Source organism: Mustela putorius, unplaced genomic scaffold, assembly GCF_011764305.1.
Source record: "Mustela putorius furo isolate JIRA1106 unplaced genomic scaffold, ASM1176430v1.1 tig00000660_pilon_pilon_pilon, whole genome shotgun sequence".
In the NCBI taxonomy this organism is placed as follows: Eukaryota; Metazoa; Chordata; class Mammalia; order Carnivora; family Mustelidae; genus Mustela; species Mustela putorius.
In genome coordinates, this window is record NW_025421437.1 from 450,699 (window position 1) to 467,624 (window position 16,926).

The 16,926-nt window shown below is 39.9% G+C and overlaps 1 protein-coding gene across 4 annotated transcripts in view; it reads right to left on the reverse strand.

Annotated features, from left to right (window-relative positions):
* Window positions 1–415: 415 nt before the first annotated feature.
* The window catches only part of RAB27A (RAB27A, member RAS oncogene family), a 79,345-nt gene continuing 62,834 nt past the window's right edge, over window positions 416–16,926 (reverse strand). For all 4 annotated transcript variants that reach the window (XM_004779230.3, XM_004779229.3, XM_004779231.3 and 1 more), the window contains 2 exons: window positions 15,181–15,304; window positions 416–2,713 (listed from right to left, as the gene is read on the reverse strand). In XM_004779230.3, coding sequence (XP_004779287.1) covers window positions 2,515–2,713; window positions 15,181–15,304 — 323 coding nt within the window. In that variant the 3' untranslated portion in view covers window positions 416–2,514. The remainder of the gene's footprint in view (window positions 2,714–15,180; window positions 15,305–16,926) is intronic.

The window sequence follows — 16,926 nt, forward strand, 5'->3', positions numbered from 1 at the left end:
CATAAACACATGTGAGCCTGTCTAAACATTTTTGAAGCTGTTTTTATTTTCAAATTTTATGCCTCTTTGAACACTAACAGTGACTCCTCTTTGAAAACTCATTCAGTTAACTCTGCTGCCACTGAAGTCCTCTGCGCAGTTCACCAATAACCTACTGTGTAGTGGCCCTTTTCTGTATAGTGGCAACACAATTCTGAAGAAAGCTGCCTGAGTCGCATTTGTCATGGAGTTTATATCTTTTCTTTTTTTAAGATTTATTCATTTATTTATTTGAGAGACATAGAGAAACAGCATGAATGGGAGGGGCAGAGGAAGAGGTAGAATCTCAAGCAGACTCCATACTGAGCAGAATCCCCAGAATAACCTAGAATACCTCAGAAGGAGAAGTATAAGGAAGTTATATTCACACACAAACTTGGCAGCCTAGACCACTTTTTAATTAAAAGCTTAATTGGCACAAAGTTCACTTAGAATACACTTCACTTTTACACAGTCTTATAAATAGAAAAATGCACTGATGCCCCCAAATGATACTTTAACACCAAATTCAAACAAAGGATTTCCAAAGAGAATACAGGTTATTTATTTCAATAATTAAAGATAGTTCTTGCATGTATACTGTATCATGCATATGTTTAATTGCGTATTATGCTTAAAGCCAATGGAGAATTAGCTAATTGCTGTTTGGTTCTTGAAAAAAGTGAAACATACAATGTCTTCTTTTGAACTACATAACAGATCATATAAAATGACACCTGATACATAGCTGTAAAATTAGGATTTGCTCCACTGAAGTCTACAGCAACTTCAGAAGGTACTGCTGTGATTAGGGTACTACCTTGTAATGTCTGGATCTTTTCCTTACTGGAATATACAATCCAAATGCATAGGACTCAATGACTTCCTTAGTATTTAAAAGAAGTCTTCACTTCAAGGATAGAAACATATAAGATCTCAGTGATCACAGCTAATTTTTTTAAGGGAGTAGTAGGAAGGAAGTGGCAAAGAAATAGGATAGATACTCAATAGAAAGCTATTTGAAAATAACCATGTAAAAGTAATTACTTCCATCATAGCTGTATGCTCCTAACTACAGTTCTTCCAATCATTTGCCACCACAAGATGCATTTATTATTATTCTTTAAATTATAATGAATGGTAATTCTTTCTAAATAGCCATTAAACTCTTTGGAAATTTTAATCTAATTTTCTTAAACCACTTTAATAAATAAGAATTTCCCCTCTGACCTTTATAAACACCTGCCACGAAGCATATTTTAAAACTAACTTTAATCTGATACAAAGACACTTAGGCAATGCAGAGGAATTCATGATCTTGGCAAGACCCAGCAAGTACAATAAATGCCTGTGATCTCAATAAAAAATATAGGCTAGTTAAGGCTTCATTTTTCTTATATTGAGCTATAATATAAATGTAACTGCTTAAATACAAACATCCTTCTTCTACCAAATAGCAAACATTTTATGTAATTAAAATCTAATTCCTTCAACTCCACCAATGTAAAAATAAAACAAGTTGCAAATATCAATAATACAAAGCATGATGGCGAAAACAAAAAATTAGTAGTTTACAAGTTAATTAAAACTGCAGTCTGAGGATGCCAGACCAACATTATAAATATGAAGAAAAAGAAGCTAAATGCTTACTTATCACAAATAACTTTGGCATAAGCACCAGCTATGTTCAAATGTGGCCAGTGTGTAGGCCAAGTATAAACACACAGATCATAGTGAAATAAAGCCACAAAAATTTAATTCCCTGATCCTTCAATCACCCCTTCAGAGCAGTGGGAATATAGCAGGAAGCTAGAAGCCCCACTTCCGTTGCTTATACTATATTAAGGTACCCCTAACCTCACCCATAACCCCCTTCCTACCAACAAGAGTCATAGTGAATATGCAATTGGTCAATCCACTTTATCCAGTCTATAGCTATAAGCATCATCTATGCTATATTCATTTAAAGACACTCTTCATATAAATTAATACTCAAGGACATTGAACTGATGTTTGTGTATATTCTTATTTAACAATCAAGTGGTTTACATGGCATTTTATAAGGTCACCCACAGTACGAGTAGTAGGGTATTTTAATTTGGATTAAAGATTGGTAGTTTTATCATTGTATCTAAGACTTTGAGTGTTAGACTCTGGACTGATGTATGTTAAGGCAGATGATGGTATCTTTAGTCTTTCTACATAATAAATGCACTCTGCTGTGGCTATGAATTCCTCAATTCTAAATCATCTACTGCCATGCACTAAGGTTTTATAAGGCACGTGTGGCTCTGAGAAATATTTCTCATAACTCTGGGGCTGAATGTTAAGTATTTACAGAGCTGCAGCAAATAAATTTTAAAACCAGAGAGGTCTAAGTGAAATGGTAGAAGCAGTTTGTACGCAATGCCTGTGCATCTCTCTCTGCCATGTATCGCCCATAGAAAAGACCACAGACGCGGGCCACTTGAATGACTGTGTAGCTCACTGGACTCTTCAACAACCACAGATCCCCTTCTCCTTTTCTTCATTCAAGTGATCTCTAGAGGTGTGACCATTTGACCGGACCACTCCTTCAGGAATCCAGGATTTGTCTACACACCGTTCCATTCGCTTCATTATCAGGTCCAGAAGCATCTCGATTGCTTCGCTTACGTTTGTCCCGTTGGCAGCACTAGTTTCAAAGTAGGGAATTCTGCAAGACAGAGACAACTCAGGTAACAACATATGGAGGGAAAAGACAGTGACCTTTGCCCTTGATAATTCAACTTCAAAAATGAGGATAAATATATAAGGTAATAAAAACACTCTACCACAGGGGTACCTGGGCAGTTCAGTGGGTTAATCATCTGCCTTCAGCTCAGGTCGTGATCCCAAAGTCCTGGGGTTGAGCCCTGCATTGGGCTCCCAGCATGCTAAGGAGTCTCTTTCCCCCCTCCCTCTGCCCCTTCTCCTTCTTGTGCTCTCTTTCTCATGAATAAATAACAACTTAAAAAAAAAAAAACTACCATAACAGTAAAGTAAAGTAAAAAAAGACTCTAAAATAATTGACACAACTCCTAATAGAGAAAAACTTCTGGAAATTTTCATTCCCCTTTCACAGATGATTAAACTGAGGCTCAGAAAGATGAAGTGATTTGCCCAATTTCATAAAGATAGAAAGTAGCAGGGCTAGGATTTGAACTCACAGTAGCTTGATTCCAGTGTTACCAACTTAACCATAAATTCTGCTGGTTCCAAACTAATCTACTTTGTACGAGGATATCCAGAACAAATCCCTTTCATTTGCTGCACTTGGGGAGAGAGGGACTGACATCAGAGAGGAATGCAAGCTCACTGGCTGTGTTCATCAAAGATTTTGCCACTTGTCAACTCCAGGCTGTATTCTTGGACCATAAACTTGAAGACATTCTAAAATCTACAACATCTCAGAGTTTCTCAAGGACATCAGTCCTTTATTATCCAAGGACCTTGGTAAATTTGTTTAAACTTTTAATAACTCACAAAATACGGTTTAAAAACCATAAAGCTGCTTCTCACATAATTTTGAGAAATCAGTCTTCTTGCAGTAGGTTAGTCCTAGTGGATTAATCAACTTTCACGTTCTTCCTGCTTCTTAATGAAGCCATGAAAACAGTGATAAAACTTTCTCAAACTACTGAGTTCATGTCTACCATTTAGTAAGAAATCTCACCAAAATGCTCTAAGATATAAAAACTGCAAAATAAAGTTGTTTTGCAGGTGTCCTGCAATTGAATTCAGTAAAATGTTCCTCACATTTACAGGGACTTTAAAATCCTCCACCAGTATTAATTTTCTTGAAGAACACCTTTGTTTTCTCATGTTCTCCTAGAATGTTAACATTACATCAGTGACTCTGATTACAATGTCAGTTACTCTTTCTATTATTTCTTGGCTAGGAGCAGCTTCTACAATGAGAGCTTTATATATAAATATATATAATGTGTAATATTATATATTAATATTATATATAATAAATATATTAAAAAGAGCTTCATTTATAGATTTCTTTTTTAAACTTCCTAGTGCTTTTACAGATCTTTCCACAGCTGCTTTGCTTCTCATGTCACTAAGCACATTAGGGGGTACACGTGTAGGAATACAAGGCTATTTCGCCATTATGATTCTTTGTGATGCTATATTATTATCTGCACACTTCCTGTAAGAGCCGACAGGCCTTGTAACTCAACCTCTTCAATTCTCTCCTGCTTTAGGGTAGCTCTTAAAAACTAGATGAGGAGGGGTGCCTGGGTAGCTCAGTGGGTTAAGCCTCTGCCTTTGGCTCAGGTCATGATGTCAGGGTCCTGGGATTGAGCCCCACATCGGGCTCTCTGATTGGCAGGGAGCCTGATTCTCTCTCTCTGCCTGCTTCTCTACCTACTTGTGATCTCTCTGTGTGTGTCAAATAAATAAAATCTTAAAAAAAAAAAAACTGAATGAGGAACTCATAATTCATCTGAGCATTTATCCATCCACCTGTGAGTACTGTGAGACGTGGTTGCTCCACTGATTGTACCATGCCCACAATCAGACCCCTCAGACTAACTCTAAAACACCTTAATCAGAGAATGGTATGCTGAGCAAATTACATGGTCTTAATCTTTTTGAACCTCCTGCCTGGCTAAATCTTTGTTGTTATCAGTCCTCTTAATTCCATCTTCATCTGCTGCCTTATCCACAAAAAGAAGATATTGCATCTTTCCCATTTCCCTGGTCACATGCAGTATTTGATTACCAAGTATTAAGAGGGCATCCTTTGTGGGGATTCAACACTTATTTATCAAGCCCTTATGATGTTTTTGAGCTAAATCATTGGAATGGTGCTTTATGCTACCATTGTTACAGGAATACTTTAAGATGGAGAATTCTCAAAATTTCAATACTTATTATTTTCTTCATCCTATGCTTTCTCAACTACACCATGAAGAATCATTTAAAGTCTACAGAACATTTCTCATACTTAAAAAGGCTTAATCATTTTATTACCATTCAGAAATAAATTGTTTCATGGAAAAGCAATGGTAAAACTCATCCCTCTCCCCAAGAATAATAAGCTGAAATTGGAAAGGCAAAAAGAAATATATATATAGAGAGAGAGAGAGAGAAAAAAAAAAGGAGGAGGGGGAGGAACAGGAGGAGGAGAGAAGGTGGGAGTGAATGAGGAAAGAAAGGAAAAGAAGAAGAAAGAAAAAAAGAAAGGAAAGGAAGAAAGAAAAGTGAGCAGAACTTTATCATAGTAATGCACATCTGATTTTTTGAAATCCCCTAAAGTCCATTATAAAAATAGCTTTTGAATTCAAGTCCTGAGCCTCACTGATTTCCTCAACTGAATCTCCATTAAGCTATTTCCACTTTCCATTGTTTTTCCCTCTCAGCTCCTGAAAATTGCCTCAGTTATTTTTGAGGCATAAATGAGAAATTACAAGTTGAAAATACTTCTAAAATCCATAAAAGTCTATGCATAGAAAGAGATCCATAAAAATCTATGCATAGGGGGCGCCTGGGTGGCTCAGTGGTTGGGCCGCTGCCTTCGGCTCAGGTCATGATCTCAGGGACCTGGGATCGAGCCCCACATCGGGCTCTCTGCTCAGCGGGGAGCCTGCTTCCTCCTCTCTCTCTGCCTGCCTCTCTGCCTGCTTGTGATCTCTCTCTGTCAAATAAATAAATAAAATCTTAAAAAAAAATCTATGCATAGAAACTTATAGAAATCTACGCATAGAAGTTAGAAACATCTTGGACAAAGGTTAAGAGTCATAATCTCTGAAGTCAGGCTGCCTGGATTCAAATCCAAGAATGACCCTGGCAAGCCATGAAATGGTACCTCAGTTGCTTCACCCGTAAAACTAAGTAATATCAGTGCCTTCTTATAAGGATTAAATAAGTTAACATTTAAAGTGTTTATATCTGAACTGACACAGGAAATGTGTTATTTTTGATACTTGTGTCACTGATAAATGTTTCTTATTTCCAACACAGAATAGGTTAGGTACAGAAGTTTCCTTGTAATTTTGTTGTTTAACACTCAGAACACATCATCCCATAGAAACAGTATCACTGAGTCATGGACAGTCATAGCTCCAAGAAACCTGAACAACATTATAAACATTAAATTCCCAAACTAGTTTACAAACTATTGATTTAATCCGTAAGGTAGCTGATCTATAGTACTGTCCTAAATTCTAGTACCTAGGACCATGCTTCCTTCCTTTCGTCAGGGCTGGCTCACTCAGACCTGTGCTTGCTGAAGTGCTTCATGCTCCAAAGCATCTGCCTACCATGAGTCGCTATCGGATTCCTCATTGCTCCAAGTGACCTTCACCAAATGCAGAGAGAAAGGGATCTGACTTTACTGATTAAGACTAAGGTATTAGTACCTCTAGCAGACCTATAAGCTATTTAATATATTTACTAACTTAAGCAAGTATTTTTTTTTTAAGATTTTATTTATTTGAGAGAGAGACAGTGAGAGAGAGCATGAGAGAGGAGAAGGTCAGAGGGAGAAGCAGACTCCCTGTGGAGCTGGGAGTCTGATGCGAGCCTCGATCCTCGGACTCCGGGATCATGACCTGAGCCAAAGGCAGTTGCTTAATCAACTGAGCCACCCAGGCACCATAAGTAAGTATTTAATTGGTATAACTTCAGGGTATAGGAGGTAAGTTATAATATTTTAAGTCACTCATAGAAATATTGTACATCTTTTAATAAGATGTAGTTTATTGAGGTACCTGGGTGGCTCAGTCATTAAGCATCTGCCTTTGGCTCGGTCATGGTCCCAGCATCCTGGGATCCAGCTCTGCATGGCATCAGGGCTCCATGCTCAGCAAGAAGCCTCTCCCTCTCCCACTCCCCCTGCTTATGCTCCCTTTCTTGCTGTCTCTCTCTGTCAAATAAATAAACAAAATCTTAAAAAAAAAAAAAAGATTTTTTTTTATTATGTTCAATTAGCCACTCTATAGCACATAATTAGTTTTTGACGTAGTGTTCAGCAATTCATTAGTATAACGCTCAGTGCTCATCACAACATGTAACCTCCTCAATATCCACCACCCTGTTACCCACCCCCACCTCCCTCCCCTCTGAAACCCTCAGATTGTTTCCCGGGTTCCATAGTCTCTCATGGTTCATCTCCCTCTCTGATTTCTTCCCATTTAGTTTTCCCTCCCTTCCCCTATTGTCCTCCGTGCCATTGCTTATGTTCTGTTGGGGTCGATTCCATGTTAAAACCTGTTAAACCCCTAGGGCCTGCCTGGGCCTACTTAGCCAAAGTGACTTCATGTTGCCCAGGTAGACATTTTGTTGTTTAATAAATGCCTCATCAGTTACTGATATCAGTTCCAGGTAACTGTTGCTAAAACACACCTAAAACAAGGCTATTTTGTTTAATAAATGCCTCAACAGTTATTGGTATCAGTTCCAGGTTACTGTTAATAAAACACACAGGTAAGAGACACATCCAATCAGCCAAAGCCACATACGTAGAAGTTTGCGGTTGCGCCCTATAAAACTAACCTGTAAGACCAAGCGGGGTAGCGGGGGTGGTATCACTCGCTTCAGAGGCGGCCCTAGCCGGTCAGTCTAACTTCTAATGTCTGGCATAGAATAAGGCTTTGCATAACTTTCACTCTGTCTCAGTCTCGTTCCTTTGATAACTGACCCAACATGTTCCACATATGAGTGAAACCATATGACAATTGTCTTTCTCTGCTTGACTTATTTCACTTAACATGTAGTTCGTTTTAAAAGATTTTATTTATTGGGCGCCTGGGTGGCTCAGTGGGTTAAGCCACTGCCTTTGGCTCAGGTCATGATCTCAGGGTCCTGGGATCGAGGCCCGCATCGGGCTCTCTGCTCGTTGGGGAGCCTGCTTCCCTCTCTCTCTCTCTGCCTGCCTGTCTACTTGTGATCTCTGTCAAATAAATAAATAAATAAAATCTTTAAAAAAAAAAAAAGATTTTATTTATTTATTTGATAGAGACACAGAGAGAGGGAACACAGCAGGGGTAGCGGGGGAGAGAGAAGCAGGCTTCCCACCAAGCAGGGAGCCTGATGCAGGGCTCAATCCCAGGACCCTGGGATCATGACCTGAGCCAAAGGCAGACACTTAACAGCTGAGGCACCCAGGTGCTCCTTAACAATTTGACTCCAAATTCAAGGAACAACCTTCTCTCCTTCGAGGATATTGTCCTGCAATTTGTGAAGTTCCAGGTCATGTGACCTGGAGTCTGATTAACATTTTTTCTTTAAAGATTTTATGTATGTATTTATTTATTTGAGAAAAAGAGAGAGAGAGAGCACAAGCAAGAGTGAGAGTCAGAGGGAGAAACAGGCTCCCCCCGCTGAACTGGGAGCCCAATGTGGGGCTCAGTGACGGGAACTTGGGATCATGGGATCTGAGCTGAAGACAGACGCTTAACCGACCGAGACACTCAGGAGCCCCAGCAATCTTAATCTTTAGACTAATCATTCAGAGTCTTCTGAACAACTAGGGCAATGTGGTCTTTGTTTCTACAGGAATTAGTGAATGCTCGAGTTCACTCTGCTCTGCTCTCTAAGCTGTCAGAGGAGAAGCAAATGAGACCCACAGAGAAGAACCTGAAATAAGACTTTCTTTCCACAACAAAATGATGCTCCAGAGTCAGACATGTGCCTTTGTGTTCACATTTGAAAACTAGACTGTCCAGCTTGTGCTAAGGACAAAGGAGTCTATAGGATAGAGTTAGTACTATTTTTATGTCCACATCTTCTTGATATTCACTTTTAGAAGGCATTTGGGCTACATCATCCAACCACTTCTCCATATCTGTAAAGAGGGTAACAGTGGTTCATGGAGTCATGGAAGGAGAAAATGAGATGCACAAGCATAGCATCCAGCAAGTGCCCAATAAATCTGACTCTAATGGACTTTTTCCTTCTCTTAAAATAATATTCTGTTTTTCCTAAAACTTACTAGGCAAAAATTTAGTAAAATTAGCTGACATTCAAGAGGATCAGTTGTCACCCTTTTTAACCATAGAGTGATATGGTTCCTTCTCTCCACACGGTGGTGCTAATGGAGCATTACTAGGGCCAGTATAGACCAAATCTTTAAAAAAAATCCTGTGTAGCTATTTGTAATTTTCAATTCAAAAATGACCACTCAACAGCTGTTTGGAATGGATGCAGAACACCAGTTATGATGTGTTTTTTAAAAAGAAATATATTAGTCATAGATTTTAAAATAAATATAAAATGAGGAAAATGGCAAAGGACTTCAAATCAATGAGGGGGGTATTATTATCACTTACAGTCTTTCACCAGGATATCTAGATCCTGCTTATGCAATATATTGGTCAGGATCCACATCAAGCTGATTTCTATTATTTATATCCCCAAAACTAGAAGATCCTAGATTATAGTTACAGGTTGCCAGGAATGAAAGCAGGTGTATTTGATGGTGCTGTCAAATGGTTCTGGATTATTTGGCTCACATGTGGATCCAGATATCATGGAAAATTTTTTCACTAAATTAAGAAATGTGTCTCACTACTTTTCACAGTCTGTTGAATGCTAAATGAACAAGCACTTACAAGGAAGGATGGGTGTATGGACCGTTTCAACCCACAAGATTGTGCCAAGTGAAATCTAGGTCCTCCCCTGAGTTGCAGGGGGCTCTGAAAATCAGTCTTGTATGTTTAATTTTAGTTTAGGTATGTGGCTTTAAAACATGCCTTCCCAATGATACATCATTATTTCTTGAATGAAGGAAAGATGTCATGAAGTATGCAAAGAATCAAATTATTTGTGATCAAGTTATTCATGCCACATTTCAGTCTAGCTAGGACACAGCATTCTGCTGAGCTAAGCCACTTGAACCCCAGAAACGGTCTGTGCTCATATTATTAATGTTGTAAATAAATGTTTTTAACACATTATTTAATCCAGAAACTCTTGAACACCTTCTTCATCAATAGCCACCATGCTTCAGTGGGGGAAAAGTCATCTTAAATTTGCTGCCCTTAAGAGAGTAGATCTTAAAAGTTATCACCAGAAGAAAAAAAAAAATTGGGTGCCTGGGTGGCCCAGTCAGTTAAGCGTCTGCCTTTGGCTCAAGTCATGATCCTGGGGTCCTGGGATCAACCCCCACATCGGGCTCCCTGCTCAGTGGGAAGACTGCTTCTCCCTCATCCTCTGCAGCTCCCCCTGCTTGTTCTCTCTCTCTGTCAAATAAATAAATAAATATTTGAAGAAAAAGAAAAAAATTATAACTGTGTGCTAATGGATAATAACCAAACTTACTGTGGTAGCAATCTATACATATATCCAATCATCACTGTATGCCTAAAACTAATACAATGTTATATATCAATTATTTCTCAATTTTAAAAAATGTTCTACCCATTCCTTTGTATAGCACATGAAATATGTACATATTCAATTATCACAGTTTCATTGTATTCACAATTTTCTGTATGTCCTTCAACTCAGAATCAAAAATGGAAAGGCCTCTAATGACCACCAACTATCCCGTGTGGGAAAAGAAGGCCGAGAGGTTTAGATGCAGCCGTTTTTAACTCATCAAGTCCTCGCCTGCTCACTTACAGCTGGCATACTCTCACTACCAATCCCAGTGTCCAGTTCCAGTCTATACCACAGCTGATTTAATCAACCGAGAGAAAAAGTATCCTCCCTCCTCAAACATGGATTTTCCAGTGAGGAGTCATTAAGCACATTTCCCTCACCCATGCAAGGCACATTAGACAATGCCTCATATTCTCTAATGATTTATCCAATTATACCATCAACAAAAGTATCTGCCAGCATGCACACCTGTAGTAACTTGACATGCATACCATTGGTTCTCAAAGCACTACCTTCAATCACCTGCAGGAGGGAATCAGTTAGAAACGAATTTCTGGGGGCACCTGGGTGGCTCAGTGGGTTAAGCCGCTGCCTTCGGCTCAGGTCATGATCTCAGGGTCCTGGGATGGAGTCCCACATCGGGCTCTCTACTCAGCAGGGAGCCTGCTTCCTCCTCTCTCTCTGCCTGCCTCTCTGCCTACTTGTGATCTCTCTCTGTCAAATAAATAAATAAAATCTTTAAAAAAAAAAAAGAAAGAAAGAAAGAAACGAATTTCTGGGTTCTACCCCAGAGCCACTAATCAGAAATTCCTTAGGAGTCAGAGTTCAGGCAATTTTGAAACACACTAAGGTTTGAGATCCAATAGTATCACCTCAAAGAGGAATGTTGCCAATGCTGGTTAGGTTTGCCCTTCCAACATGTTTTACTTTGTAGCTATTTTTTAAAGCATTTTGGCAACAGTGTAGACCACCCTCATTTTGACTGGCAGGAGGACAAGTTCGGGCAAACTTCTGTTTTGCTCCTTTCTCTCACTTTATTGACAATATTACTCAATATAACATACTAGAAAACATTATTTTGCCCTTGTTCTAGAAAAAACCTGAAAATTAAAGGGAATTAGATGTAAATAGATTCTTAGTCTACTAAACACAGTTTCTGATATTCTTCATCATACACGTAATTCACCCGTTCCTTTTCTGGCTCCTGCATGAAAGTCTTATTCTCAGATTTCCTTGTTGTCACAGACAGATTTATTTTTCATATTTGTACTATAACATGTTCTTTATTAGGTTTGCGAAGTTTTTCTGAGACATTGTCTTTCATTCTCCAAGTGCATGTATACTTAAGAGAAGTACTTATGAACCAATGATTCATTTTTAGGTACTGGAGAGGAAAGGGCGCATAATAGTAACAAAATGCAAATTTACCAGATAATATACAAGTAATGCAAAGAGATGCCATAAACCATATTCTATTTTTCCACTACTAGCATGGAGATGAACTGACCAACACAGCCCTTTAGTACATGTGCAATCAATGAAAATATTATAATTAAAAATGAAAAAAAATCTGTGAAAATAATCATTAAACTTACATGTCAGGTTTGTGAAATGCATATGCACTAAACTGTTTCTTTTGCTTCTGAAGTGATCAAACAGCTTACAGTATTTTTTAAAGATTTATTTATTTGAGAGAGAGAGGGCATGCAAGTGCCTGTACGTGGTGGGGGAAGGAGAGGGAGAGAGAAAGGATCTTAAGCAGGCTCCATGCCCAGCAAGGAGCCTGACACAGGGCTTGATTCCACGACCCTGAGATCATGACCTGAGCTGAAACCTAGAGTAGAACACTTAACCAACTGAGCCACCCAAGTGTCTGCAGAACAATATTTTATGCTTCCTAATCCTTTTTTTTTTTTTAAGATTTTATTTATTTATTTGACAAAGAGAGACACAGCGAGAGAGTGAATACAAGCAGGGGGAGTAGGAGAGGAAGAAGCAGGCTTCCTGCTGAACAGGGAGCCCGATGTAGGACTTGATCCCAGAACCCTGGGATCATGACCTAAGCCAAAGGCAGTTGCTTAATGACTGAGCCACCCAGGCACCCTGTGCTTCCTAGTTCCTAAGGAAATTCTGTTTCTCTCTCTTTCCTTTCTTTGCCAATAGAAATCCCTTCTCTCATTTTAACTGAATGCAGAAACCTGAGATTAAACCTCTCTTATGAAGTACTCCCCAGACCTTGTGAGCTGGGAACAGATGAAAGACATGCCCTGGCCCCCCAGACTCCACCTACAGACAGAAGGCATAGTTGGGCTCTTTGATATGAAGGAGGAAGTAGAATCCTGAGAACCAGAAGAGAAGAAACAAACAAAAGGCTGAAGAAGCCAGGAGGGGGGAGCAGTCCATCCTGGCTCCCCTCTGGTACTTGGGGACACGGTTATTGGATCTAGCTAACTCCCTTAGATGCCCTATTTCTTTTGGCCTCACTGACATATTTCTCAAAAGCATGGTCTGCATCCACAGTTTCCATTGCTTCATCACTTACTTCCTCCTTGCTCCCTTGCAACATAGCTCCCAGCTCCCAGTTTCGACACTTCAGTACTCTCCGTGGTATCTGGCCCTCCCTCCTTCCTTCCTACTGCATTACCCGAGTGCCTCTCAAGGGTAGAAGAGCATATCAGAATGGCCTGTGGGGCTTTGCCAGCCTCCACCTCAGAATCACTACTCCAGGCGGATTGTGTCAAAAGCTCAGGAGGTATTTGCTGAAAGCTCCTGGGCACGTCTAACCTGACAATCATGTGGAGAGTTTCTACGAGACACTGATGCCCAGGCCCTCATCTGCAGGGTTTTGTAACATGTTAACTCGGTTCGGTTGAACATTTCCCAGAACTTCCTTTCCAGTTAGGGTGGATCACAGGAGAGATCTGGGGGAGCTGAGGGAGTGGAGGTGACGCCGCAGCCATTCAGTAGTTCTCATACATCATTGCTTAGCTGCTGGCTTGTGTGGTTGCATAAACCAGGACCTGGACCTGGACCTGTTCCACCTTCCCCAAGACCCTCCTTCAGTTTCTCCAACTCCTTGGCCAGGTGCATGTGCTTAGCCCTGTGACAAAGGTCCCTGGCTTCTCTGGGATACCCAGACCATCCCGGTCAGAGGCAACAAACCCTGAGGCAGGTCTCAGTCTGTTATGGGTCTTTAGGTGGTGTTTGCTCTCCCCACCTTAAACCCGCCTTCCCTTCCTGACTGCCTGACCTGTGGACTTCAAGTTTCAGTGTCAACACCTCAGAGACGGCTTAACCAGCTGCCACAAGTGCATAAGGTCAAATACCTGTAACAAATGTCTTCATATGTAAGTATGTTTCTTCCACTGAATCTTACCTGAAAAACCACTCCAGACCAAGGACCTCAGAAGCTCAGAGGTGAGGCCCGGACACAAACATTTGTTAAAAGCTCCTCAGGCTTCTAACATGGGTAAGCACCATCTACACTAGAGTGAAAACCTTCACATCCTATTGCAAATATATGCCAGAGCGAGCTAGTATAATTGATGGGAATAGATACACCCACCACCCCAGGCTGTCTTACCTGCCCCTAGAATTGAAAAAGATCTAAAATCCTGTTCTGCCCCACCCTGCCTATTTTGTCCAATTTATTCCTTTTTCTTTTCCACAAATACAGCTCCTACCCATCTAACAGATCACCGCAATCTTCTTGTCTCTAGTATTTCCTCCCTTCACATTAGCCCATGCACCTCTCCCAGACTGATCTAGAGAAGTACTTACCACATCCCTCCATGTTCAAAGGATTTCAGCAACTCCCTGCTCCCCAGAATTTCAGCAACTCTCCTTACCTGGTATTCTAAACTCTCTAGACACTGACTTCTTCCCACCTGACCAACCTAATCCTTCTACTCCCTTCCCAATGTGAAAGCTATCCTTGAGTGTTCTTTGGTCCTCCAAGAGCCCAAAGAAGAACAAAGCAGTTGTCACACAATAAAAAGAGAAAGGTCCTCCTCTGGCTTCCTTGGATTCTGCCTAAAAACCAGGGCCAGGAGCTGGGTAACATCCTCTCTCTCTCTCTCTCTCTCTCTCTCTCTCTCTCTCTACTTCCCCTTCCTTCTCAGCTCCACTTACTGCCTCCCATTTATATTAAGGGTAATTAATACATACATACTTGGGTTCTTATTGTATTAGAGATAGAAAGAAAGCAAAGCACAAATTCCTTTGTAGAGATGCCCTTGACATTTTAATAAACAGTGGCTACCCCCTTCTTTCATGTCTAATCAATGCTACTGTGATCCTATTCCCAGAATTCAAGAAAGCAGACAGTATTTAGATGATTCTCCACCACAAAAACACAACCTAAACCAAGGGAAACTTCATACTCATGCTCCTCTCCCAGCACAGAAATTTCAAAGCTGATAGGCCTTCCTGTATGCTGGGACTCTCTACAGCAGCACATGAACTGGCTTCGAAATGTTCTTGCTCAATAGAGAGAATTTACTTACCCCACGCATCTCCTACTTGCATCTTGGGAAAGCAACCTTACATAGTTAGGGCATTTGCCCTCAAAGGTGTCTTTAAACACCAAGAGATTGAGAAAATGGTATTGAAGCATGGCCCTCACCCAGTGTTTTTCTTTGGGTTCCCATTATCACATAATATTAATCTATAAAGTAGGTATTATACTTCCCAAAGCCTACACCTAAGTGTGCTGTTTCAACTGTTTGCTTTTGCATCTCCTGTTATCCATCTACTGTTTGATTTGGGAATGTTTTTTCTAGATTTATCCACAAAAATACTCACCCATATTTCTCTGCAAGTCCTCTTGCTTCCTCCTCTTTTACTACTCTCTGGTCTTCCAGATCACTCTTATTTCCACATAACACTATATCTGGGTTTTCACAATATGCATGCATTTGTAGCTGGCCTGTATGAAAAATTATCATAGGTAAATAATATGTGTGATCAATGGAGAATATATGCAAACGTGCTCTGAAAACTTTTGGATATATCCAACTTTAAGTGGATATACAGACATAAGGAAATGAGAGAATGCTTTCAAAGCATCAATAACCTAATCTGCAGAACGGAATGGACAGGGCAGAGATGTAGAACTTATCCTTAAACACATATCCCATCTTATTTAAATCAGAGAGGAATGGGAGAAATGGCTAACCCTCTAATAGTGCATGTGTGCATGTGAGCGACCATGTGTACACACCCTTGTGGCTATTTCTCTACTGAAGGCCATTGGAGAAAAACTTGGGAGAATTTTTAGTGCTTATTGTTAATCATAAAGCTCTATATTTCATATGGTGTCTCCCCATCGCAATATTTTTTAAAAGAACTGTCTTCTTTTGAATGAACTAGCTTGTTTCTATATGAAATGCTTTCACATTTTTCTATTATCCTAAGGCAGAATCAATGCAATTAAAATAAGAAAGATTTAAGATTAAATGAGAGAAAACCATTCTAGAATAAACAGGAAATTACTCTGTCACCAGAACTAAGGGGAAGCAGAAGACTACAATTCTTATTCCACAGCGTTTATTTCTTTTCACCTGAAAACCTGTAAATAGGCATACTTTTAAAAAGCAATTAAACAAAAAGAGTTTCATTAAGCTAAATAGTTTAATCTTCAAAGAAGTAAGAGAAAGCTTTATTTCTTATTCATCTTATTCATAATGAGATTAAAGCAGCCCAAATTTTCACAATAAGACATAACTCAAAGTTGGTATGGCCTAATTTATTTATCATAGTTAACCAGAAAAGTGTTGACATTTTAGTTCCTCATTACAAAGTCATGTTCATTATATCTTATCAAGAGAAAATCTAGTCAGCAAGAATTCAGTGGTCATCAACATAGGCCAGATACTTGGTACAGAATTTCAGGGCCCTGACCTTTGCCCTCAAGAGACAGCTAGGGAACAAGGCCTACATAGGCAAAACCAAACTGTGTATGTTTCCAATAGTGTCCATGTGCTTTCTTTCCTCCAAGGCGGTACACATGTTGTTCCAATGTGCTTGAATACCCAACCACCACCTTCCTTCCATGAATTTCCACCCTTCTTTTAAGACTTGCCTCTCAGTTACCTCCATAGTGAAACCTTTCCGGTCTCCAGCGTGGCTTTGTGCTCTATTGATCCCACACATGTCCAGTGTCATGATTATGAGCATGAACTCAGGACTGACTGTATCTGAGACTGAATCCTGGCTCTACTGTTTACTAGCTGTGTGACCCTGAGGAAGTCGTTTCCTCATGTGTAAATGGTAATAATGATGGTACTTTCTTTGCAGGGTTAAGGTGTGGATTAAGTGAGTTAATTCAGTGATTCTCCAGGTATGGTCCATGAGCCTTCCCATCACTAGGGAACTTGTTCGAAATGTAAATTCTCAGGTTGCACCCCAAGGCTACTGAATCAGGAATGCTGGATATGGAACCCAGAATCTGTGTTTTAACAAGCTCCCTGGGTGACCTAGATGTACAATCATACTTGAGAACCACTACATTAATATGTGAAGGCATTTACAAGTGCTATGAAGTATCAC